Raw genomic sequence first — 27,831 nt, 5'->3', positions numbered from 1 at the left:
GAGTATGCAAGGGGAAGAATCAAGAACAATACATTTAATGAAGGTGCTTGCAACATCCTGGGCCAATCTTCCAAATATCCCCTCGTGCCATAATATCACATAATCAGGTTGACCGTCGGCCCCCATTCGTGCAAATGTCTCATTAAAGACAATAAGGCGACTGACAAAGAAGCTCCGATTGGTCCCTTGAGATACTAGGTTTTTCTGTTGTATCTATGCGGTTATGTGGTAGTTGCTAGGTCCTGCCATGCGCGTAACAGCTTGCTTACGGAACTAGGAACTCCAAAATTATTATCAGCTCAGTTTTGACCAAAATTGAGTTACTGGGTTTTGCCTTTGGAGGGGAGATCTATAAAAAGCTGGTACATGTTGGTGGAGGTGGCAAACAAGATTGTGTCAATGTCTTGTACATTATCGTAATGATGTTAAAGTTCCAATTTGTTAATGAAAGCCATTTTGTATGTGTCACTTGCCCCTCCCACTCTTTTTATTATTTTTAGTAATTAAATTTTTCCGACCCCCCATCCCGTTTTTTGAACAAGTAGCTTATTCTGCTTCCCTTTGTTTGTGTATTGTTTTATTCATTTGAATAATTAATACTTTTCTTTTAAAATTCCCAAGTATTTTCAGGTTAATAAAGAGACAAACAAAAAAAAAAGGTTTTGTTGTTTATATATATATATATGATTGGCAACACTAAATTGGCCCTAGTGTGTGAATGTGAGTGTGAATGTTGTCTGTCTATCTGTGTTGGCCCTGCGATGAGGTGGCGACTTGTCCAGGGTGTACCCTGCCTTCTGCCCGATTGTAGCTGAGATAGGCGGCAGCGCCCCCCGCAACCCCAAAAAGGAATAAGCGGTAGTAAATGGATGGATGGATATATATATATATATATATATATATATATATATATATATATATATATAAACGTATATTGTTAGTTTTTTTTTCTTCTTTTGTCCCTTTTCCTGCATGTAAAAGGCATCTCTTGTCTTAGTTTCTTTTAAAGTCATTTTTAAAAATGGATTTCTTCGTTTATTTTCATTTTTGTTTTTATTTGCCGTTCTTGTCACTTTTTTTTTTATTCTCTAATGTAATTACCTTTTATGTTGTGGATTAATTTAATTTAAGTGATACAATTATTTTACTAATTTAAAAAAAACTCTTCCTCCTAGCATCATTTTTATTTTTTTTTTAGATTCCTTTTGCTTTTTTCCCCCACACTTTTCTTAGTCGTTTTCCCCCCCTTGTTTTACTTTTCATTTTATATTTTTGATACATGTGGCAATTTTTTTTTTTCTGGGGGGGGGTCTTTCTCTTTCAAAATATTTGTTGTCCATCGCATTCATGTTTGTAAAGTTCCTGGAATTATAATAAAAAAAAAAAAACAATTTTTTTCCCCCCATATCTATTTGTAGTCAATGTTTTGCCTTATAGATTTGATTTCCCTCTCTTTACAAAAAAAACCTGAAAATTGTTCTCATTTGCCACATGTATCTATGTTGTTTTTTTTAATCTTTTTTTCATATTTTTTTCTTTTTATCTATTTTTTTCCCAAAATTTTTTTCCATTTTTGTTCAACTTTAGTAATTTTTTGTACATTTATGTGAGCATTTTTCCTCATATTTTCCGCTGTAGATTTTTTTTAACAGAGCGTGGGTGTTTATTTGGTCGTCTTACTTTGGCCTCCTCGTTTGTGTCCCAAGTGAAGGAAATGGCGTTGTAGGAAATCTCTTCAATGTTGCTGATGGTGTTGAAGCTCTCCTTGTAGTCGGCTGTAGATGGCAGACGGGAGAGTACAGTATTTGGCACAGATTTTGCACATGCACCTAATGCTTCTGCATGTGGTCTAACTGAAGCACACACAATCAATTCAAAGTTCCACCTACCAATGTCAAGACACCTTTGTTTGGCAGTGTGCTGTCTGGAGTGCCAGTACTTCCAATGCTTTAACTGATCATCTCTGCACTTCTCCTCTCCAAACACGACCATCACTACACTCTGTAATAAAGTATATCCTCCACTTCAAATCTATTTCACTTCCTGCGCCGAGCAAATATATGAAGTCAACCGAGCTGCTTCTCACCCTGACTTTGGTGATGGGTTGCTGCAGGCCTTTGTTGTCAATCTCTCGCAAGATGATGGGGTAAAACTGTCCCTTGTTTAGATACGTCATGGTCCCGTCGCCTGTCTTCTGACGCAGCGATTTGGATGCTTCCAGTGTGTACTCAAAATTATTCCTACAAGACAAATATACAACAGTAAAATATTAGAAATGTGCCTTCATTGGAAAAACAATCAGCGTACAAATGCTTGTGTACGTTCTCGTCTTTCCCTTGAGAGAGGCAAAGAACGGAGGCCATTCTGCAGTGTACTATCTGGAGTGCCAGTACTTAACTGATCATCTCTGCACTTCTCCTCTCCAAACCCGACCATCAGTACATTCTAATAAAGTACAGCAGCGTGGTAGCGACTTACCCCGGCACCGCCTCAAACTGAGTGTAGTCGTCAGACGTCATGGAAGACATGCGTAACTGCAGATCGCCTGGGAATGAGAAGACCTGCAGCGCACAAATGGACAAGGTCAAATTTAGGTAAATAAGTTTGCTACACCCACAACTTAATTTTACTATGAAACTTTAGCTAAAGCTAAATGCAATTCCTTCATATAAAATGACATCGTTTTCAGATCATACCATACTATAATGTTTGATTTTTTTTTTCACTTCTGATATTGGAGCTGTGAGAATTGGACCAGAGGATATCAGCACCAAAAATACATTCATTATTTTGTAGTGTGGCATGCGAGAAAAAGGTTTGATTAATTGGAATTAGCTAAACAAAGAACAATGCTAGCTATGCAAAACACTAACCTATTTATAATTAACTGTCTAGAATGGAATTATGCTGTCTTTAAGTTGAAGTGGAGTGGTAATTTTCGACATGTAGAATGGTCACTATAATTCATTATGTTTTCAAGCTCATAACGCAGTAAGTTGAAAAATGCAGACACGTTTGTTACTAAACACCTTTTAATACGCTTCTACCTTGGATACTTTGTACCGTATGAGTAATATGCAACTGTAATTGTCTGATACTTTTTGACTGCAATATTGTTCATAAAAGGTCACTTTTAATGTATGTCAAGCTTGTGTGCTTAGCTGTTGTGTAGCTGCTTATAGCTTATTGACTTGACTAAAATACAAGAAAAGACCTACCTTGTGTGTTTAATGGAGGACTTTTAGATGTTAACTGGCTGTCCAGATTTGCACAAGTAAACACGCTGTAGGAATGCTTGTATCGAAGCTTATATCTGACATTTTATATGCAAGCCAATCTCATCCTATGTTTGTTTTTTATTACTGATATTTGACCGATATTGGATCGGGACACCCCTAGTTCTAATACAAAATAATTATACAAAAGAAAAAAAAACTTTTCAAAAGGACATTTGAAAAGGCCCATGGAGTCAGTTAAAAATCATAAATGACAGTATGATAAATTTTCCTCTGCAGAGCCGTTGATATTTACAACTACCATGTATCCAACCAGACATGTTTGGAATTTCCCACCATGCATTTTTCAATATGCAAAAAGTATTAAGCAGCGCAAGCCCAATTTTTTGTGTGTCACATTTTTTGGGGGTATGTGCAAGCCACTCAATGTATTAAAACTTAAAAAAAAAGTAAATTTAGATAAGTATAGTTAAATTCAAAAAGCAAAAATCTTTTACTCCATATTTTTTAGTGTATTCACTAGAGTGAAACATTTTTAAGTTCTCAATAATGTTGATAGTAAATGCTTACAGCTGATTATAAAAAGTATTTTATAAAATTGGAAAAATTTGTAAAATATTGTCTGATTGTGCTTTTTTATCAGCTAATCAAATACAAAAAAAGTTCCTAAGCTTTTAATTTAATGCAAGTTTGATGCAAGACTATTAGAAATGGGTAGCAACAACTGTGCTGCCTAGTGGTAAGTTACAGTATTACCAAGCTTTTATTTAAAGAGGTAAGTATAGTATTTGGTTATGGTTTTTAATACATTTTGAGCATGCGCACAGTTACATAATGGTACATCACATATTTCCAGATTGTCATAACAACATGTCAAAAAAGAAGTGGAAGAGTATACTTTATTTTAAAAAAGTATTTGAAATTGAAGATAATTTTTCCCCTGCGTTGAAGTTACCAATTAAATATAAATGATTATCAATAGTTGTATTTTATCTTTTTAAATATGGCTGAGGGACCATTTCGCCTTCGCAGCTATTTTTCTTAATGGCCCACTGCACATTCTAAAACTACTATTGTTAAAAAATTAAAATAAAATAAAAAAAAGAATACAAATAAGCGAACAGTTGTGGGCAGGGGGGGGGGTGGAGTGGAAATGCAGACGCAACTAATGCAAATCTGTCATGCAGAATATTTTCTTCTTTTCTAAAAAAAAAAAAAAATCGATATATTGTTTATGATAGGGAAAAATATCAAAATGGCCCCTGCATTTTTTGATTCTTTAGTGGCTCCTCAGTGGAAAAAGTGTGGACACCCCTGCTTTAGAAGAAATTAAGGGATGGAAGAATTTCCCTGCCATTGTTATTTTGAGCGGAATAATGAGGTCTGCTAGGGGCAGGGGTTGACGTCACGCTTTTCTTCAGACAGCGAGCTAGTTAAAACTGGATCAGTAGCCCCTCTGCTGGTAGCAGACAGGTAGTACGCTCATTTTTTTTACCCCTCAGTGGCTCTAAGGCGCAATTAATATACGCATTTGATCAATTAATTACATACAAATTATACACAAATACTGGTGTAAACATACCATGATTTGTCATTGTTCCCATTGGGTTGATTTTTTTTCTTGCCCAGATGTGGGATCTGAGCAGAGGATGTCGTTGTGGCTTGTGCAGCCCTTTTAAACATTTGTGATTAAGGGCTATATAAGTAAACTTTGATTGATTGATAGTTTTTCAAACGCTTTGAACCCTGCGGCTTATAAAACGGTGTGGCAAATTTTTTGATTTTCCTACACTAATGTCCACAATGTTCTGTGTTAAACAAATAGTCATATTACATTGACAGTGACACTGAAATTGTTTGTGCTTTGGTGCCCTCTTTTCGAAGAGTTTGCTCACTGCAGATGATGTGGGTTGAAAATGTACTTCCTGTTTTTTGCCGTGAACTGGAAGTACAATTGTCAATTGCATTTCTGTTCGAAAATGTTTTCAATTTATCACACCAAGCAATGTTTGTAAGTTTTACAATATAACTAAAACAATTCATACTTACTAAATCATCCCATGTTTGATGTCTGTAGGAGTGTTTTCATGCATATTTGCACATGCTATCATAATGTAATCAAGCTAGCGTTGTTAGCATTTGCAAATATGCTAGCACATTTACAGGTGTCTGTGTTAGTGTTATTAAATTACAATTGCATCCTTTTAGTATCGTTTCTGTTTCGTAAATTCACCAAAACGTCACCGGGGAGTACGTTCAAGCTTGCTTCTGCAGCTAGTTGGTCCATGACGATGACCTTTGTTTTGTTTGATGAGTCATTTTACTGCCGTGTGACTGGCACGGATTGGAAACAGTTAAGGTATCCAAATAAATATTTACTTATAAATCTGCAGTTTGTAGTCCGGTGCAGCTGAATTGTACAAACTTATTTATTTCTTCTAAATATCGGTGGGTGTGGCTTAAATATCGGTGTGCTTTATAGCCGGTAAAATACGGTAAATCAGGTCTTTCATATATACACTATATTGCCAAAAGTATTTGGCCACCCTTCCAAATGAAAAAAAACAGGTGTCCTAATCACTTGGCCACAGGTGTATAAAATCAAGCACTTAGGCATGGAGACTGTTCCTACAAACATTTGTGAAAGAATGGGCCGCTCTCAGGAGCTCAGTGATTTCCAGCGTGGAACTGTCATAGAATGCCACCTGTGCAACAAATCCAGTTGTGAAATTTCCTCGCTCTTAAATGTTCCAAAGTCCACTGTGGGCTTTATTATAAGAAAATGGAAGAGTTAGGGAACAACAGCAACTCAGCCACCTGGTGGTAGGCCAAGTAAACTGACAGAGAGGGGTCAGCGGATGCTGAAGCGCATAGTGCAAAGAGGTCGCCGACTTTCTGCACAGTCAGTTGCCACAGAGCTCCAAACTTCATGTAACCTTCCAAATAGCCCACGTACAGTACGCAGAGAGCTTCATGGAATGGGTTTCCATGGCCATGCATCACCAAACCCAATGCAAAGCTTTGGATGCAGTGGTGTAAAGCACGTCACCACTGGACTCTAGAGCAGTGGAGACATCTTCTTTGGACTGATGAATCATGGTTTGCCATCTGGCAATCTGATGGATGAGTCTGGGTTTGGAGGTTGCCAGGAAAACAGTACATTTTGAACTGCATTGTGCCGAGTGTGAAATTTGGTGGAGGATGAATTATGATGTTGGAGTTATTTTTCAGGAGTTGGGCTTGGCCCCTTAATTCCAGTGAAAGGAACTTTGAATGCTCAAGGATACCAAAACCTTTTGGACAATTCCATGTTCCCAACCTTGTGAGAACAGTTAGGAGCGGGCCCCTTCCTCTTCAAACATGACTGTGCACCAGTGCACAAAGCAAGGGCCATAAAGACATGGAAGACAGAGTCTGATGTGGATGAATTTGACTGGCCTGCACAGAGTCCTGACCTGAACCCGATAGAACACCATTGGGATGAATTAGAACGGAGACTGAGAGCCAGGCCTTCTCGACCAACATCAGTGTGTGACCTCACCAATGCTCTTTTGGAAGAATGGTCAAAAATTCTTATAAAAACACTCCGCAACCTTGTGGACAGCCTTCCCAGAAGAGTTGAAGCTGTAATAGCTGCAAAAGGTGGACCGACATCATATTGAACCCTATGAGTTAGGAAGGGGATGGCACTTCAAGTTCATATGTGAGTCAAGGCAGGTGGCCAAATACTTTTGGAAATATAGTGTATTAAAGATAAGGAACATTTTCAAAATGTAGAATTGTTCGATTGAGTCCTCCTGTGAGAGTTTTGGTTTGGTTAATTAATTGACTCTTTTTATTGTCATTTCTTTGAGCGCAAACGTCTCCATGTCCCCCCCTCCCCCAAAGTGTTTAGTTAGGTTACTCTTTTCTGCGGTAAATCCCCTCCAAGGTAGCAAAGCGAAAGGGGATAGAGGAAAGGCTCTGGCCATTGTAGGAGAACAGCATAGCACTTTATTGTGTAGCTGAGACAATAGCATAATAACACACTGGCCGCTATTAGGCCGTGTTCAAATAAAACCAAGGGAGGCTGAGCCCACCGTTGGCTCCACCATAGGATCAGGTAAAAGTGCTATTGTTTGATCTGAGAGCGCTGAAGAGAGGAGGGGTTGGTGGGGTTTTCTTTTTTTGTCAAGGAAGGTGCAATAACGGGATTCCGTAAGAGGAAGGCATTGGATGGAAACACTCACCTCCTGGGAACTGTCCTTGAAACTCTCCGAAAAGGTGGAGTCCGGGGGCGTGCGGGATTGCGTGGCGGGGCTGAACTGGACCGAATTGTGGGAGAGCTGAGGGCGGTCGAAGACACCCACATGGTTGTCAGTTTCAGCGCAACTGCTTGGCACGGTCAAACCGTGTAGAGGCACCTCCGTCTTGACGGACGGGTAATTCTGTAGGGCGGCGATGGACACTGTGACGGTCGTGTCTGACAGGAAACACACACTAGAGTTAGACGTTTTCTAGGTGGAGGAGGCAATACTGACATGAGTAGACCTACCTGGTGATGGGAACTGGGTCCTCTTGTCCGGGGCTAGCTGGAGAATATTGAAAGGCCCCTTGAGGACCTGAATCCTGTTCTCCATGCCTGTCTCTGAGAGGGAGGGCATGGGATGTCCCGTCTGAAGCTGGTGTCTACACAAAGTAAAAAGCTTTTTGGTATGGGTGTCCCTATACAACTTTTTCACTTCCGATACAGGTATTGGCAAATACCAATATTAATACGATATCAGCATATGATTTAATTGGTCCATGACTCCCCCCAAAACAGCACCATTTTAACACCTACCGTGCCTTTTACGAACAAAAACAAACTTTTACATAAAAAAAGATTCAATAAAATAAATATGAAAGACAATACGATAGAATGTTTAGATATCAGCTACCCACTGTCATGTTTTTAATGATTTATTTCTTTAATTAAATGATTATAATCTGCCACTTCTTCCCAGCACTGTCCTTCACACTCACTTTCTTCCTTACCATGCTTGGAAATACAAAGTTATGTCAATCTCTCGCTATAAACTAATGCTGGCGAGTGAGACCAGATTCTTGAGCGGATCTTATGGGGTTCACTGTGACACAGAGTTTTTTTTTTTCTTGCAACTTAAAGCATAACAATTAGCCCAGACACAGATCTTATTTCAAAACTCAAAGAACTATGGTACGTATAATAAACACTAGTCTTATGACAGATTTAGCTGTTAAAGTATTTTTTTTTTTGGTGACACCTAGTGGTCAGAATAATTAATGTAATAGACTTTATCATGCAGTGAATTGAATGATGTGGACGCGTTTATTACTGGATACTTTCCAATACACTTCTGCCGTGGAGACTTCGTATCTGTAAGTAACATGCAACTATAAATATTTGACATATGTTTATTATGTTTTAGACTGAAATATTTTTTAATTTTTTGTTTTGTCTGACCACAGAACTTTCCTCCAGAAGGTCTTATCTTTGTCCATGTAATGTCAGATGAAACTAAAATTGAGCTGTTTAATTTTAGACATCACATGAACAAAGATAAGACCTTCTGGAGGAAAGTTCTGTTGTCTGATAAAACAAAAATTTAGCTGTTTGGCCACAATACCCAGCAACATGTTTGGAGGAGAACAGGTGAGGCCTTTAATGCCAGGAACACCATTCCTACCATCAAGCATGGTGGTGGTAGTATTATGCTGTGGGCATGTTTTGCTGCCAGTGGAAGTGGTGCGTTACAGAGAATAAATGGGACAATGAAAAGGGAGGATTACCTCCAAATTCTTAAGGACAACCTAAAATTATCAGCCTGGAGGTCGGTCTTGGGCGCAGTTGGGTGTTCCAAAAGGACAATGACCCCAAACACACGTCAAAAGTGGTAAACGAATGGCTAAATCAGGCTACAATTAAGGTTTTAGAATGGCCTTCCCAAAGTCCTTACTTAAAGGCCTACTGAAAACCACTACTACCGACCACGCAGTCTGATAGTTTATATATCAATGATGAAATCTTAACATCGCAACACATGCCAATACGGCCGGTTTAGTTGACTAAATTAAAATTTTAAATTTTGTGCGGAAGTATCATGCTAAAACGTTGCGGTATGATGACGCGTGCGCGTGACGTCACGCATTGTAGAGGACATTTTGTTCCAGCACCGTTCACAGCTATAAGTCGTCTCTTTTCATCGCATAATTCCACAGTATTCTGGACTTCTGTGTTGCTGAATCTTTTGCAATTTGTTCAATGAATAATGGAGACGTCAAAAAAGAAAGCTGTAGGTGGGAAGCAGTGTATTGCGGCCGCCTTTAGCAACACAAACACAGCCGGTGTTTCATTGTTCACATTCCCGAAAGATGACGGTGAAGCTTTACTATGGAACAAAGCGGTCAAGCGAACACGGTTGGATTGGACCACACACACAAAGTACAGGGTATTATGCAGCGATCATTTCGAAAGATCGTGTTTCGAAGAGGGTCCATTGCGAAAGGCAGAGATGGGCATCGCCACCACCCGTCGACTGGTGCTGAAGAAAGGTGCAGGGCCGACCTTCAGGTTGTACAGGTACGACCATATAATCTCACAAACACTAGTAACACAATAAGCAGATAAGGGATTTTCCAGAATTATCCTAGTAAATTTGTCTAATAACATCTGAATCGCTCCCACTGTATAGTCTTTTTTTTTTCCTAGTCCTTCACTCTCACTTTCCTCATCCACGAATCTTTCATCCTCGCTCAAATTAATGGGGAAATTGTCGCTTTCTCGGTCCGAATCGCTCTCGCTGCTGGTGGCCATGATTGTAAACAATGTTCAGATGTGAGGAGCTCCACAACCCGTGACGTCACGCGCATATCATCTGCTACTTCCGGTACAGGCAAGGCTTTTTTATCAGCACCAAAAGTGGCAAACTTTATAGTTATGTTCTCTACTAAATCCATCCATCCCATCCATTTTCTACCGCTTATTCCCTTTTGGGGTCGCGGAGGGCGCTGGCGCCTGTCTCAGCTACAATCGGGCGGAAGGCGGGTACACCCTGGACAAGTCGCAGGGCCAACACAGATAGACAGGCAACATTCACACTCACATTCACAAGGGCCTAAATCCTTTCAGCAAAAATATGGCAATATTACGAAATTATTAAGTATGACACATAGAATGGACCTGCTATCCCCGTTTGAATAAGAACATCTCATTTCAGTAGGCCTTTAAACGTTCGGACACTGCTAAAGAAACAAGTCCATGTCAGAAAACCAACAAATTTAGCTGAACTGCACCAATTTAGTCAAGAGGAGTTGTCAAAAATTCAACCAGAAGCCTGCTAGAAGCTTGTGGATGGCTACCAAAAGCGCCTTATTGCTGTAAAACTTGCCAAGGGACATGTAGACAAATATTAACATAGCTATATGTATACTTTTGACCCAGCAGATTCAGTCACATTTTCAGTAGACTCATAATAAATTCGTAAAAGAACCAAACTTCATGAATGTTTTTTGTGACAAACAAGTATGTGCTCCAATCACTCTATCACAAAAAAATAAGAGTTGTAGAAATTATTGAAAACTCAAGACAGCCATGACATTATGTTCTTTACAAGTGTATGTAAACTTTTGACCATGACTGTATGTCTGGTTTGCGTGATTAGCTACCATCTTTACCCTTTGTAAATGACTTGCCTAAAATACAAGAAAATACCGACCTTGGGTGCTTATTGGAGGACTTTTTAAATGTTAACCGGCTATCCAGTTTTACACACGTAAAGGGAGATTTTGGATACAAGCCTATATCTTCCCATACTTTTTTTCCTCATATTAGACCAATGTCAATATCGGACAGGGACATCCCTACTTTTTAGTATTCAAACAGTATCTCCCTACATCACACTGAGATCTGAAGCGGCATGTCAAAAAAAATGGCACCACTGAGCTAAGGAATATGCTTTATTGCAATCTCCTAGTTATTTTACTCATTGAGGACATAACATCCTCCATGATTTACTCTGGGTTGTCCTCTACCTTGACACTGAGAGAATGCTACAGCCCCTCCATGGTAGCCCACTGCTGTTAGACATTGTGACCCTTACCTTTTGTTGGGATCCACATCAGAGACCAAAGCATCAGGCTTGTTCTGGGCTATTGTTCTTTTTTCCCTGGGCACCTGTATAGGAGGGTAAACACAGCCGCTGAGCATCTGACCACATCACATCAACCTGCTGTCTTCAGTTACATGTCCGTCCTGGCTCTACCTCACAGATGTTGCGAGACGCTCTTTGCGTGTTGTTTCGGTAAAGCCTAAAGCGGGGGTTGGGCGTTTAACCTGCACCTCAAAAGTCTGCACACTTAATTGAGTTTGAATCCAATGTGATTGTGTCACCGGAGCTGCAGCATGAGCCGAGAAACTTGCACTCCTGGACGCTACCGACAGTGGGGCAAAAAAGTATTTAGTCAGCCACCGATTGTGCAAGTTCTCCCACTTAAAATGATGACAGAGGTCTGTAATTTTCGTCATAGGTACACTTCAACTGTGAGAGACAGAATGTGAAAAAAAACGAGTTGAGTTTATACCAAAAAGTTCCATTTTGGTTTCATCTGACCACATGACATTCTCCCAAACCTCTGCTGTATCATCCATGTATCCATTTTGGTATAAACTCAACTTGTCGTGTTTGGAGGAAGAAGAATACTGAGTTGCATCTCAAGAACACCATACCTACTGTGAAGCATGGGGGTGGAAACATCATGCTTTGGGGCTGTTTTTCTGCTAAGGGGACAGGACGATTGATCCGTGTTAAGGAAAGAATGAATGGGGCCATGTATCGTGAGATTTTGAGCCAAAACCTCCTTCCATCATGAGAGCTTTGAATGGTTGACCAAATGCTTATTTTCCACCATAATTTACAAATAAATTATTTAAAATTCCTACAATGTGAATTCCTGGATATTTTTTTCACATTCTGTCTTTCACAGTTGAAGTGTACCTATGATGAAAATTACAGACCTCTCTCATCATTTTAAGTGGGAGAACTTGCACAATCGGTGGCTGACTAAATACTTTTTTGCCCCACTGTATATGCCTGTCAGCCATGTTGTGAAATTAACAAGTTAATTATCATGGCAACAAACTTCTCTACTTGTATCAATCATCATTTCGTCAAGATTTCAAAATAGAACTTGGGATCTAATTATACTGTTATAAACATTGACATTTTGTAACTATAATTGGCCGATTTTCGTGAAAAATTACATGAATGCCACTGATAATTAATGACTTTTAATGTCAATCACAAACGCAATTCCCCTTAGGATTACACTGTATTTATCTTTAGTCCGGCTGAAAATTACATGAATGCCACTGATAATTAATGACTTTTAATGTCAATCACAAACGCAATTCCCCTTAGGATTACACTGTATTTATCTTTAGTCCGGCTGACAATGATGTGTCTTCATACACAGTGTGGAGCCGCTTCTTTAAGATAATAATAATCCCCTCCATTACAGAAAATAAATTGCATTTCTTAAGTATCACTATCTTTGAAGGATAAAGCTAAACATGTCATTCGCCGAGAGCAAGCCAGGAGCTAGCATGCTAAAAGTTAAGTTAGCCACAAAGCTAGCATTAAACAACATCAAGAAATACTTAACTGATTCGTAATCTTTAAGAAGTGTAGATAGAACAGCAGAAAGTAAGCAGTTATTAATAGGGTATTAACAAGTAGTCTTTGTAGAGTCTATAGTGAAGATAATATAACAACAACTGTTGGCGTGTCAGCATTGTCACACGACATGAATGATGAAGACGGAGTAATTCATGAATTGTTGGTGTCAATACCAGGGGTAGTGTCAGTACATGATCGATACTGGAGTGATTATATATTTTTATTGTCTCAAAATATTTTTATGGCATTTTTGGTAACTCAGGGAAAAACAGCCATTGGACATAGAAGGACTTTGAGTGTAAAAAACAAATGATTTACAGTAAAGAATAGTATAAATTTGTTTTTCTTATTTTGTTTGGTTATTGTGTACTTTTGAGTTGACCTTGTTTTGCCCAAAACATTTGGTTGTTTGCATGTATGTAGAGACTAAAGAAATAGTTAAAATGTTGTCTCTGGATATTCTTATTCATCCAGGTCATTGTAATCTCAGGGCATTCAATCGATATCAACTGGACTGTTTGGTTTGTCTTAGAAGACGTTTCGCCTCTTGTCCAAGCTTCATCAGTTCATGCTGATAGACTTTAGATTGGTAAGATCTAGTCAGTCAGTCTAAGTTGATTTTGACAAACTGCCAATAGGACTCAAATTTTAAAAAATTACAGTTAATACATGTGATAGCTATTGGCATCGGCTGATCCAACTCATAGATGATCAGTATCTGAATCGGCAGTATAAAACCCTGATCAAAACATTCCCAGTACTATGCATATATCCACTATTGCTTGTATTCCGACTCGTGACTTCTTCCCGGAAGTGAAAACCAGTCGTGGTCAACCAAGCTAACTATCAGAGTACAAAAGAGACTTAAGACTTCATGCAAAAAGCATACACGAGCAAATAATCTAAATAGGCAATGGAGTAGAGCCCTACACTTTATCAAAATTTATTTGTCGATTGATATAAAGGATTATAGATCGGTCACGTTTCGACTAGACATATCGAAATATTGAGCTCCAGACATCATTCTACACAACAAAACAGATGAAAACGTGGAAAGGCGTGGAGGTCTACAACTTCTTTTTGTGTGGCTGGGTCAAGGAAATCGCTATCAAGACTCTCCCGGATAAATATACATTGTTTATGCTTGGGTAAGGTTAGATTTCATGATTTAACTTCACGTCTAACTTGCCATGTTTGTTGCTGTTACACGCGCCATTTACGAGTAGCCTGTTTTCCTCGTCTTTATCAAAATGTAACAATAGATGTCAACATTGTGTATGTGCGGAAAGCTTCATTTATGATTGGTGCCTTTGGTAAAAGGTTAACTTCTTTAGGTCTTGTTCACATTTGCCTTCTGTTATTTAGACTCGCCAAGCCGGTGCTTTTAGAAACACTCATAGGCAAAAATGTATTTAAGAAATACAAAAATATCAAAATAATACTTACATGGGATATAATAACAGTTAAAAGTAAAACAAACAAATCTTTAACAAAGTGATCATTGCAAACTTGATTATTTGATTGACTGATTGAAACTTTTATTAGTAGATTGCACAGTTCAGTACATATTCCGTACAATTGACCACTAAATGGTAACACCCGAATAAGTTTTTCAACTTTTTTAAGTTGGGGTCCACGTAAATCAATTCATGGTACACATATATACTATCAGCATAATACAGTCATCACACAGGTTAATCATCAGCGTATACATTGAATTATGTACATTATTTACGATTTGGGGGGTGGGATGAGGAGGGTTTGGTTGATATCAGCACTTCAGTCATCAACAATTGCATCATCAGAAACTCATGCATACTTCGACTCCGCTCCATTGGACTACAGTGTGAGCTGCATGTTTTTATAGTCGTTTCGAAAAATCTTGCACTCTTCCTCCCTTTTTGATTACCTTTTGAGGAACTCTGAAGAAACGTCTATCCCTTTTGCAATTGGAACAATTCGTACAGCCGAAAACAACACAAGCATCGGGCCTTTCTTCTTCGAGAAAGGCTAGACAGCGCCTACGCGTACCCATTAAAAAAAACAGATCTAGCTTGACCACCACGCATATTTAAAAGACAGGATGGTACTCGGACATGGCGTCGATAAAATCCAAGAAATTTGTTTGTGTGTTTGCTAGCGAGCAGACTCCCTTCTGGTTCATGGAGGAGGATGTAGCACAATAGGACCATAATATTTTGGATTTTGGGATGCAGAAACACACCAACATGTGACATGGTTCCAATTGTAAACATGCACTATTGTTTATATATTGTGTTTGTTATCTAGCTGCTACTTCCTGGTTCATGGAGAAAGCTTAGCATTTTCGGTTTTCACAATGATTGCTGCCACAAAGACCTTTGCACACTCCCACGCTAGCGTTTTCTAACACACCTATATTCATAATGACTTTCAAGTCTCAGTTATTAGTCGTGAAGCACCGCTATTGTACCTTGTAGTAGTCGTAGAGCAGGCCCAGAGCGGCGGCACTGTCTTCGTCCCCGTTGATGCTCATCATGGCCTTGGTGGCAGCTGTAAGTGGGTTTTCCAGGAATGATTTCCAGGCTTCATCCTCCGTGGTGAAAGAGCGACGTTGGGCACCATAGTTGGGGTCATTCTGCAACACCAGGACAGCACGCTTGCTGTTGAACAAAAAGGTGATTGTGGTGAGAACAGGACGATTGCTACATTATTTCTCAATGGGGAGAACATGTCTTCGGAATGTTCTGAACTCCTGTTCGAATGCCAGTGTTGTATTGGGCTGAATAATGCTGCTTGGAGGATGCAGCTGGATTTAAGTTGACAGAAGCAAATAACCGCCAGGGTCTCTAATGAAAACCAAGTCAAACATCATCTGCATTGTCAGCTGTGGCTGCAGGCAACCTCTTAATGTTTTTATTAACTCCACAAGATGGCAGCAGCTATGTTTGCTGCATCATCACTTGGAGTGAAACTCATACTGCTGTTTATCAAAAGAACTAGAAGGCTTTTAATGCTGGCTAAACAGCCAATCAATCATTCACAATTTATTTGTATAGCCCCTAATTACAAGTGCCTCAAAGGGCCTCACAAACCACAACAAATCCAGTTTGTGCTTCACCGCTATGACAATATTGGTTCTGTCGCAGCTGTGTTGTGCAATAGATTTGTAAACAAATTACCATGTCTTTCCACGTTTTCATGCACTCTAAGTCAGTAACTATTGATATTGACATTAATCAGGGATATTCAACTAAATTGTTTTGAGGACCACATTTCCAGAAAGCTTCAGATCAGGGGAGCGGACTTATCACTTACATTTTTTGTTTTATTTTGTATATTCCTGAGAACCAGCATAGACATTTGATTTTAGACTATTTATTTTGTCAGAGTTACCGGAGCACTCTGCTGTTTTTAAAGTACTTCTGCAAAAAAAACTGGTCAAAGGTCATCTCCATGACAGCACTCTGGTGTTTTTAAGAAGAGAGTCTCTCACAAGTTTTATTTTAATGGAACTCGCGGGCCACCAAGCCAACAGCCAAAGTCATGAAAAAGAGAGGACCTAATACAGAACCTTGAGGAATTAAAGAAGTTGAACAAATGACTACAGACTGCATCTGAAGTAAACAAACTACAGCAACACCTTAGATACATAACTCACATTATGGGAAAACATGTTTATCTGTCAAAAAGGAGAGGACTTAAAGGGGTGCCTCAAGGAACGCCTCAGTTATGTAAATCACAAGTTGGGACCCTATTGTCCTATGTGTGCTAGCAAGGTTAAAATATCAATGCCAGGATCTGCCAATGTGTTTAAAGGGGTCCTAGTTCCTCCATACCAGGAGTTCTTAACCTTCTGGACCCCGGTGCCCAACTTTACCACTACAGAGGTGCCTTATGCCTACTCAAATAATAACACTGAATTAGTAATAATACTCTTGAGTTTAATGATATTCAATAATTATGTCTAACCTACTTACAGTTTAACAGGAAGAATCTTGTCAAATGGTATAAAACCATGTTAATCAGAAATATTATAAAGGCTTATGTCAGGTTGATTACAAAATAAATGATAACCATATATACTGCATAAGAAGGCACTCATAAAAACTGATAAAAATTAAATTGACATACAATTATGCAGCGCTAAAATAAATTATTTTATTGACAGTTTAGTTAGGAAACAATTATTATTATTTATAATTAATTAAAGTGCAAATAAAAATACACTTTTACCACTTTAGTATTATTTTTGTGCTTAAGAAACTTCTCTATGACTTTAGCTCCAGGTTAGATTGTTTGATTGATACTTTTATTAGTAGATTGCACAGTTCAGTACATATTCCGTACAATTGACCACTAAATGGTAACACCCGAATACGTTTTTCAACTTGTTTAAGTCGGGGTCCACGTTAATCAATTCATGGTACAAATATATACTATCATCATAATACAGTCATCACACAGGTTAATCATCATAGTATATACATTGAATTATTTACATTATTTACAATCGGGGGGTGGGGGGGTGGTTTGAAGAGCTTTGGTTGATATCAGTACTTCAGTCATCAACAATTGAATCAACAGAAAAAAATTGACATTGAAACAGTGTAGGTCTTACTTCGTAGGATATGTACAGCAAGCAGAGAACATAGTGAGTTCAGATAGCATAAGAACAAGTATAAACATTAGAAATACATTTGATTATTTACATTAGGTTATTTACAATCCGGGGAGATGGGATTGAATGGGGGAGGGTATTAGTAAACGGTTGAAGTTGCCTGGAGGTGTTGTTTTAGAGCGGTTTTGAAGGAATATACAGATGCACTTACTTTTACACCTGTTGGGAGTGCATTCCACATTGATGTGGCATAGAAAGAGAAGGAGTTAAGACCTTTGTTAGATCGGAATCTGGGTTTAACGTGGTTTGTGGAGCTCCCCCTGGTGTTGTGGTTATGGCGGTCATTTACGTTAAGGAAGTAGTTTGACATGTACTTCAGTATCAGGGAGGTGCAGCGGATTTTATAGACTAGGCTCAGTGCAAATTGTTTTTCTCCTAGTGGTAAGAGAGTGTCCGCCCTGAGATCGGTAGGTTGTGAGTTCAAACCCTGGCCGAGTCATACCAAAGACTATAAAAATGGGACCCATTACCTCCCTGCTTGGCACTCAGCATCAAAGGTTGTAATTGGGGGTTAAATAACCAAACACTATTCCCAGGTGCGGCATCGCTGCTGCCCACTGCTCCCCTCACCTCCCAGCGGGTGAGCAAGGGGATGGATCAAATGTAGAGGACACATTTCACCACACGTAGTGTGTGTGTGACAATCATTGGTACTTTAACTATAAATTATGTTTGTTTGAGATTGTCCTTACTGTTACAAGTGGTGGTAAAGTGTACTACAACTGAGTACCACTGTGACTCATACAGACCACAGCTGAGAAACTGATATTTTTTTTTATATTACTAAAGAAATTGAATAAAATGACTACAGTCTGCATCTGAAGTAAACAAACTACAGCAACACCTAAAACGCAACACATTACGAAAAAAAAAAAAAGTTTAACTTCCAAAAAGGGGAAGACTTAAAGGGGTACCCTGAGGAACGCTTCAGTTATGTAAATCACAAGTTTGGACCCCATTGTTTTATGGTTGCTAGTAAGGTTAAAATGTCATTGGAGGGATCTGCCAAAGTGTTTACAGTGGTCCAAGTTCCTCTATATAACAGAAGCACTCTTGTGTTTTTAGGAATTTGCTCCAAAAACGTTGTCTCCCTAGTGTGAAACTGAACTCACAGCCCTGATAAATAGCATTTACGATTATTCTTAACAAAAAATGATTATGAAGACACAATTTTCTTGAGGGTTTCACAAAAAAAACAATCACGGCCTTGTCACTGAACTCAAGAATGAGTTCTTTATCTACAGGACCAGTTGTTCAGGCTCTTCTGGAATTGTGCAACAAATCTCGGTCGCGAAACGGCCGATGCGCTTTGAGTAAAGATGCTCTACAGGCTCATCCAGTGTGGCAACTCGGGCGCCGCCGAACGCTTCTTCATTGGCCCAGAAGACAACCACCGGGTGACGGGCCTGACCCGGCCACATTCTTACCTTCCTTCTGTTTTTATAAGGCTACGCGCATGCGGAGGAAAATAGGTTTCGATGTGCTTTTGTCTTGTACCTGTCCGCCTCGGCAGCTTTGTAAACACATTCTCCCCTGCCGGTTGTACTATGAAATACTCAACTTTCAACGCTTCTGAGTGTTGAACTTCATGTTTGTTTTCACTGGTATTGAAAACTTTAATTCATTTTAATAATGAGGCTTTGCTGCTCGGCCTTCCAATTGGACAGCAAAACTGTTTTAATCAAAAATGGTAGAAGTACAATATTACGTTTTTAGTACGAGATATTTAAAGTCCCAGAAAGGAACCGTAGTTCCACTGTGGGTGTTGAGCTGAACACAAACAACAAATGATAATGTGGCTCAGTTTCTATGCTGAGTATCTACAACAAATGCGGACTTTTCCACTCTCAATGGTCAATGCAAAGTGATAATTAGTAATCCTAGATCTAATTGTCCCTTTCTTGAACCGCAACCTGATAAGAAGCTTTATTTGGGTGCAATATAGGGAAATTGAATCCATTGGAGGTTTTTTTTATGATGTTGTCGGATTTTTAAAAACCTCCCTTAGACAAATTTTGTGAACAAACGTGGAGGAAAATCAACTAAAATCCTCAAACAGCCCCTATGCTTGCTTACATTGTTAAACTAAAGCCAACGCCTTACAGGTGTACTATTTCATTCCCCTCAAAAGTCTCTTCGCATTGCCCTAAAAACAATAACAAAAAAATTGTAAAAAAAAATGACGACCTCACAGAGGAAAAACAATTATTTGCATGCAGAAAAGTAAAGATAGGACATTCTCTCCGACATTGTGAGACTGACATCACCTCTCTGCGGTTTATTCCTGAACAAACATCATTAGGACTAAACACATATATAGACTCCAACTGTGAGTGCTCCAGGCAAAATCAAACATCTCAAAATGGGGGGGAAGAAGAAGAAAAAATAACACCCATCACTCTCACAGGAGAGTCTTTTTATTTGTATCATGCTGAATATTCTAACAGGCGTCTGTGCTGTCACGACAGGTGTTAATCCACCTGTGCAGGCACCGACATGACAGGTGGACCCCATGAGTGACAGCCAGGTTATGGAATAAAGATAAAAACTTACATGCATAAAATTAAAATAATCCTCAAGATAGATTTTTTTTTAAAATGATGCGTTCAGAGCGAAAGTTTAAAAAATAATCAAACAAAAGCAACAACAAAAAAATAGACGTTTATAAACTCCACTGTAAAAATACGATGTAAAAGTCCAGAAAAGTAGAAATAAAGTGCGTCTTTTTTGTTATAGCGTGAAGCTGTTTGTTGTGAGGGCGAGAAAAGTGGCGAGTCCAGCGACAACTTACTTGTCATGCTCCTGTGACATCTCGGTCGGTCGAACTGGACTTTCTAGTTGGGACTGAAAATCCGATCCGTCTTCTTTGAGCGTGGAAAAACTCCGCCGCGAACGTTTGGATGAGGGCAGCGGCAACAAACAACGTGTCCCTGACGATGCAGAACGGGTTTTGTCGGCTCGACTTGCTTTTTTGGGGAGGAGGAGGGGGGGTATTGCTGAGAAAAATTGAGGACGGTTTTACCTGCGACTGCGCCTGCGATTGGATTACAGGTGTCCTGGGGGCGGGGCTACGATGTCAATTGCCCTTTGACAGGCTCTGATTGGCTGAGACGGCCACCGACCTGAACCATAAGAGTGGAAAGGATGGGACTATGGTCTGAGATTTGACTGCTGACTTTTTAGTGGGTAACAATTAGGGCTGTGGATCTTTGGGTGTCCCACGATTCGATTCAATATCGATTCTTTGGGTCACGATTCGATAATATATCGATTTTTTTTTTCGATTCGATTCGATTCGATTCTCTATTCAAAAACGATATCTTTCTGATTCAAAACGATTCTGTAGTCATTCAATACATAGGATTTCAGCAGGATCTACCCCAGTCTGCTGACATGCTAGCAGAATAGTAGTTTATTATTTTTTTTAAGCCTTTATTATTGTGAAGGACAATGTTTTATCAACTGATTGCCATAATGTAAATTTGTTTTAACTATTAAACGAACCAAAAATATGACTTATTTTATCTTTGTGAAAACATTGGACACAGTGTGTTGTCAAGCTTATGAGATGCGATCCAAGTGTAAGCCACTGTGACACTATTGTTCTTTTTTTTTTATATAAATGTCTAATGATAATGTCAATGAGGGATTTTTAATCACCGCTAGGCTGAAATTATAACTAATATTGATACTGTTGTTGATAATATTCATTTTTGTTTCACTATTTTTGGTTTGTTCTGTGTCGTGTTTGTGTCTTCTCAATTTCTCTGTTTATTGCAGTTCTGAGTGTTGCTGGGTCAGGTTTAGTTTTGGAATTAGATTGCATTGTTATGGTATTGCTGTGTAGTGGTTTGTTGGATTGATAAAAAAATCAAAATAAAAAAGTAAAATAAAGTAAAAATTAATAAATAAATAAAAATCGATTTTTTTAAAAATGAGAATCGATTCTGAATCGCACAACGTATTAGATTTGATTCATATTCGAATCGATTTTTTCCCACACCCCTAGTTACAATGGTGCTGAAATGTGATGGATAGGCTAAAAATGTTCATTATAAATCACATTTGGCTGTTTTAATTTAAAAGCAAAACACAATACATGCACTTCTCACAAAAGGTTAGGGAAATTTGACCTTTTGCAACTTTAACAGGTGTGTTAAAGGCCTACTGAAATGAGATTTTCTTATTCAAACGGAGATAGCAGGTCCGTTCTATGCGTCATACTTGATCATTTCGCGATATTGCCATATTTTTGCTGAAAGGATTTAGTAGAGAACATCCACAATAAAGTTCGCAACTTTTGGTGCTAAGAGAAAAGCCCTGCCTCTACCGGAAGTCGCAGACAATGATGGCACATGTTGATGGCTCCTCACATATTCACATTGTTTCTAATGGGAGCCTCCAACAAAAACAGCTATTCGTACCGAGGAAACGACAATTTCCCCATTAATTTGCGCGAGGATGAAAGATTCGTGTTTGAGGATATTGATAGCGACGGACTAGAAAGAAAAAAATAAAAAAAAAGTTAAGAAAAAAAACGCGATTGCATTTGGAGGGATTCAGATGTTTTTGGACACATTTACTAGGATAATTCTGGGAAATCCCTTATCTTTCTATTGTGTTGATAGTGTTTTAGTTAGTTTAACAGTACCTGATAGTCGGAGGGGTTTGTCCACGGGTGTCTTGACGCCAATGTCTCAGCGAAGTCGACGACAGCTTTATGGACTGGGCAAGCTCAGCTGATCTCCGGTAAGAAGCGACTTTTTACCACAATTTTCTCACCGAAACCTGCTGGTTGACATTCGGTCAGGATCCATGTTCGCTTGACAGCTCTGATCCATAGGAAATTTTAAACAAGGAATCACCGTGTGTTTGTGTGGCTAAAGGCTAAAGCTTCCCAACTCCATCTTTCTACTTTGACTTCTCCAATATTAATTGAACAAATTGCAAAAGATTCAGCAACACAGATCTCCAAAATACTGTGTAATTATGCCGTTAAAGCAGACGACTTTTAGCTGTGTGTGTACGCAGCGCTCATATTTCCTAACAGCCCGTGACGTCACGCATACACGTCATCATTACGCGACGTTTTCAAGAAAAAACTCCCGGGAAATTTAAAATTGCAATTTAGTAAACGAAAAAGGCCGTATTGGCATCTGTTGCAATGTTAATATTTCATCATTGATACATAAACTATCAGACTGCGTGGTGGGAAGTAGAGGGTTTCAGTAGGCCTTTAATTTTAAATATGTTTCACTACTTTTAAGACACCTTGCTTTCTATTATGGCGCTGACATCTGTTCCTCTCTGCAATTCTTCCAGTCATGGTTGCAAGCAGGGCCTTGCTAAATTGGGGTCTCCAGCAGAATTATATTTTGAGCTGTTTTTACTTTCGGCGTGGCGTGGTTGGAAGAGTGGCCGTGCGCAACCCGAGGGTCCCTGGTTCAATCCCCACCTAGTACCAACCTCGTCACGTCCGTTGTGTCCTGAGCAAGACACTTCACCCTTGCTCCGGATGGGTGCTGGTTAACGCCTTGCATGGCAGCTCTCCATCAGTGTGTGAATGTGTGTGTGAATGGGTGAATGTGGAAGTAGTGTCAAAGCGCGTTGAGTACCTTGAAGGTAGAAAAGCGCTATACAAGTACAACCCGTTTACCATTTATGTGAAACTTATTTTATACTTTTTTAATCAACCTGAATTGTTTTTATTATAAAACATATCTGAGGGTTGCAGGTTCAATTCCCGCTTCTGCCAACCTAGTCACTGCCGTTGTGTCCTTGGGCAAGACACTTGACCCACCTGCTCCCAGTGCCACCCACACTGGTTTGAATGTAACTTAGATATTGGGTTTCACTCTGTAAAGCGCTTTGAGTCACTAGAGAAAAAGCGCTATATAAATATAATTCACTTCACTTCACTTAATAATACAGAAATTGAAGTACAGGTGTAGAGGTTTTTACAGGAAGTTTGAAAATAAAAAAAATAAATTGGGCCCCGAGGCAGAATTTGATTTATTTATTATTTAATATATGTATACAATTCCGTGTAAATCATTTTTTTTTCATCAAACTTTATTTCTTTTTTTTTATTATTAAATATATTTGTTTTAAAATTACATAAATTCAAGTACAGGTAGGAAATCTTTACAGGAACTTTGGAAATAAAATTGAATCAAAACAAAACACAAAATTAGGGCCGTAGGCATAATTTTATTGTGAGAATCCGACCCTACCAATTCACGCTTTTTTATGTGAAAAAAAATCCAACTTTATTAATTTTTTAATTATACCAAATATATTCAGTTCAGTTCAGTCCAGTTTCAGTTTTTTTGAAAATGCATACGATGAAATGTAATGCATCACATATTTCCAGTTGTTTCATTGCAGCATGTCCGAAAAGGAGTAGGAAGAAGCAGACCTTATTTTATCTTACCTCTTTTCATATCATAACAGTTTTATCACATTTCCTTTTTTCTGTTTTTAACAGAACAGTGAATAAATAAATAAATAATACATAATACATAATAAATAAATAAATATACCCTAAGTAAAAAACAAATATCAAATAGATAAATAATCATTATCTCATTTTAAAAAAAAAGTTTCAAGATGTTCATCATAATTGTTCTTTGTGAACACTTGTAGTTTGAACAGTCTCTTAATCTGAATCATATAAGTGTTTTGTTTGATTTCTTTATTTATCCATTCCATGATTTAATTCCACATACTGATATGTTAATGATCTTAAGGGTTGTACTTCCATACAAATGTTTGAAATGTGGTTTTCCTCCAAGGTTATATTTCTCCTCTTATGTTGAGAAGAATTGTTGTACATTTTTGCGGGTAATAATGTGCTTTGTACATAATTTTAGCTGTTTGCAGATGCACCAAATCGTTGAACTTAAATATTTGTGATTTTAAAATAAAGGGTTTGTATGTTCTCTATATCCAACATTATGTATTATTCTAACTGATCTGTGTTGTAATACAGTTAGTGAATGCAGCACACATTTGTGATTGTTTCTCCATATGTCTCCACAATACCTCAGATATGGTAACACTAGTGAGCATTAGAGAATATAAAGTGATTTTTGGTCCAGAACATGTTTTGTTTTATTCATTATTGATGTGTTTCTTGCTACTTTATGTTGTATATTTTTTACATGAGGTTTCCAGTTAAATCTATTAGCTTCTGTGTGTTTTCTCCTGGACAAAACACAGTTGTATCATCTTCAAATAATAATACTTTGAAGTCCTTTGTAACTCTACAAATGTTGTTTATATAAAGATTGAACAATTTTGGTCGCAGTATTGATCCCTGAGGTACGCCACAAATTACATTCTGCTCTGTAGACGTGTGTTCGCCTAGCTTCACGAGTTGCTTCCTGTTGGTTAAGTAGCGTCTTAGTTCTTACCCAGTTCAAGACTAACCCTGTGATGCCATGCTATTCTAATTTGTTTATTAAGATATGACCCCAAAAGGGACAAGCGGTAGAAAATGGATGGATGGATGATTGATTGTGTCAAATGCTTTTGTTAAATCCATAAACACTGCTGCTGCACACTGTTTACTGTCTATTGCATTGGTAATCTCTTCCGTTATTTTGGTTATTGCCATTGATGTTGAAATGTTGGATCTGTATCCATATTAGTTGTCTGCGAGTATTTCATTTTTATTCATGAATTTGTCCAATCTGTTGTTAAACATTCTTTTTATAATTTTAGAAAATTGTAGAAATAGAGAAACAGGTCTGTAGTTTGTAAACCGGTGTTTGATTGCAGTCTTTTAAAGTGATATGAATTTTGCTATTTTTATTTTATCTGGGAACTTGCCTTTGTATTAGTATTTCAGAAATACAAGTACAGTTAGGAAATCTTTATCGGAAGTTTGAAAATAAAATAAAACCAAAAAATAAAAAAATAAAAAATAAACTGTGGCCTTAGACAGAATTTTATTTTGAGGGATCCCCCAACATAACAAACGCAGCCCTTTTTATTTGGGTGAAACAATTTTTAAAAATAAAATCAAACTTGAATTTTTTTATTTTTTTTTTAATCAAATATACTTTTATAAATGTTATAGTAATTCAAGTACAGGCAGGAAGTCTTTATGAGAATTTTGAAAATAAAATCGAACCCTAACAAAACAATACACTAAGTTGGGGCCCAGGGCAGAATTTCTTAACCAGACTTTATTTTATTATTATTTTTTTTTAATCACATATATTTTTATTAATTTTCCAGAAATTCAATTAAAGGTATAAAATCTTTATGGGAAGTTTGAAAATTAAATACAACCAAAAACGAAACAAAACGCAACAACAGATAATGAACATATTTCAGAAACTACCACCTTTAAAGGCCTACTGAAATGAGATTTTATTATACAAACGGGGATAGCAGGTCCATTCTATGTGTCATACTTGATCATTTCGCGATATTGCCATATTTTTGCTGAAAGGATTTAGTAGAGATCATCGACAATAAAGTTCGCAACCTTTGATCACTAATAAAAAAGCCTTGCCTTTACCAGAAGTAGCAGACGATGTGCGCGTGACGTCACGGGTTGTAGGGCTCCTCACATCCTCACATTGTTTACAATCATAGCCAGCAGCAGCTAAAGCTACTCGGACCGAGAAAGCGACAATTTCCCCATTAATTTGAGTGAGGATGAAAGATTTGTGGATGAGGAAATTTAGAGTGAAGGACTAGAAAGAAAAAAAAAGGCGAATGCAGTGGGAGCGATTCAGATGTTTTTAGACACATTTACTAGGAAAATTCTGGGAAATCCCTTATCTGCCTATTGTGTTGCTAGTGTTTTAGTGAGTTAAAAAGTACCTGAAAGTCGGAGGGGTGTGGCCACGGGTGTGTTGACGCCAGAGTCTCTGAGAGAAGTCATGCAGCTGCAGCAGGACAGAAGCTCCGCTGATATCCGGTAAGAGGCGACTTATGACCACTATTTTCTCACCTAAAACTGCCGGTTGACATGTAGTCGGGATCCATGTTTGCTTGACCGCTCTGATCCATCGTAAAGCTTCACCTCCGGGAATTTTAAACAAGGAAACACCAGCTATGTTTGTGTGGCTAAAGGCTAAAAGCTTCCCACCTCCATCTTTCTACTTTGACTTCTCCATTAATAATTGAACAAATTGCAAAAGAATCAGTAACACAGATGTCCAGAATATTGTTTAATTATGCGATTAAAGCAGACTACTTATAGTTTGTATCGGGCTGGAAAATAATATCCGCTACAACCCGAGACGTCTTCATACCGCGACGTGGGTTTCAGTAAGCCTTTAAAGGTGGTATTTTTTTTTTAATGTTTTTATTTATTGTTGTCATACTGCTACTGTATGTTTTATGGTTTTGCTTGAGGTAATGGGGAGTTGATAAAAACTGATTTTCACAGTGAATATCCGTTAACAATCAATGTTAACTGTGACGGATTACATTCTGTCTATTATTCAGTCTTACATGTAACCAACATCAGTTGTACATAAAATGAGAGATTTATTCAGGGAGAAAAACAACTCGCAGCTGTGGTCAAGCTGCAGCCTGAGGAGGTAGTACTATTTAAGTAAAAACCACAACATAAAAACATAATTATAGTACAAACCGATAAATAAATAAGCAATAAAGTGCAAAATGTAGATATTCTGTGCTTAATCAGATTTAAAGTTATGAAAATATACTAAAAAGGGTTCCCATATCTTTTAAAATGTTCCTTTAATTCTCCATTGAATAGTGTACTTCTTCAAGGTAAAAGAAAAAAAATGGACAATGATTTATTTGTTTTGTGCAAAATTACAAAATTAACCTAATTAAAATGTAAATTTGCATACATCCTGATTCCGTTCGAAACCAGTATAATCGCGTACCACGGGGGACAATAACATTTGCATCATATTCTCATCAGTGATGGAGCAGGAAAGGGCTAGGAATAGGTATGCAGTAAAATGTATTATGAAGCGTACTGTTATTCATGAATTGGAATTTTAAATGCGTTCTTTGATGCAAAATGGGGCTCTTCTTGGATCGCGGGGCCTGACACAGCACGTAATCTACGTTTAGGGAGGGCGCTCCTGATTGAATCCTATTGATGACATTGTGACACTCAACAATCAGTGGCCACTTCCTGTTTGAAGCCTCCCAATGGCAAGGTAATGAGAAATTGTTTAGGGTCTGGGTGTCTTGTCAAAAGGTGAGCACTGTTTAGATACCAATAATAATTTAACCTACACACCATTTATTGGTCCATTCA

General features: G+C 38.2%; 1 protein-coding gene across 3 annotated transcripts in view; it reads right to left on the bottom strand.

Moving 5' to 3' along the window:
* grhl1 (grainyhead-like transcription factor 1) overlaps positions 1–20,542 on the bottom strand; it is a 42,265-nt gene extending 21,723 nt beyond the window's left edge. The window contains exons 1-9 of one of the 3 annotated variants that reach the window (XM_061895817.1): positions 20,362–20,542; positions 15,363–15,552; positions 11,336–11,409; positions 7,771–7,904; positions 7,466–7,698; positions 2,479–2,561; positions 2,087–2,240; positions 1,890–2,001; positions 1,681–1,775 (exon numbers count right to left, since the gene is read on the bottom strand). In XM_061895817.1, the coding sequence (XP_061751801.1) occupies positions 1,681–1,775; positions 1,890–2,001; positions 2,087–2,240; positions 2,479–2,561; positions 7,466–7,698; positions 7,771–7,904; positions 11,336–11,409; positions 15,363–15,552; positions 20,362–20,381 (1,095 nt within the window). In that variant the 5' untranslated portion in view covers positions 20,382–20,542. The other 2 variants (XM_061895816.1, XM_061895818.1) reach the window with 2 other exon arrangements.
* Between the last annotated feature and the right edge of the window lie 7,289 nt (positions 20,543–27,831).

Source organism: Nerophis ophidion, linkage group LG03 (genome assembly GCF_033978795.1).
Source record: "Nerophis ophidion isolate RoL-2023_Sa linkage group LG03, RoL_Noph_v1.0, whole genome shotgun sequence".
Taxonomy (NCBI): Eukaryota; Metazoa; Chordata; class Actinopteri; order Syngnathiformes; family Syngnathidae; genus Nerophis; species Nerophis ophidion.
The sequence above is the reverse complement of the archived record's forward strand: the minus strand, read 5'-3'. Positions and strand labels throughout refer to the sequence as shown.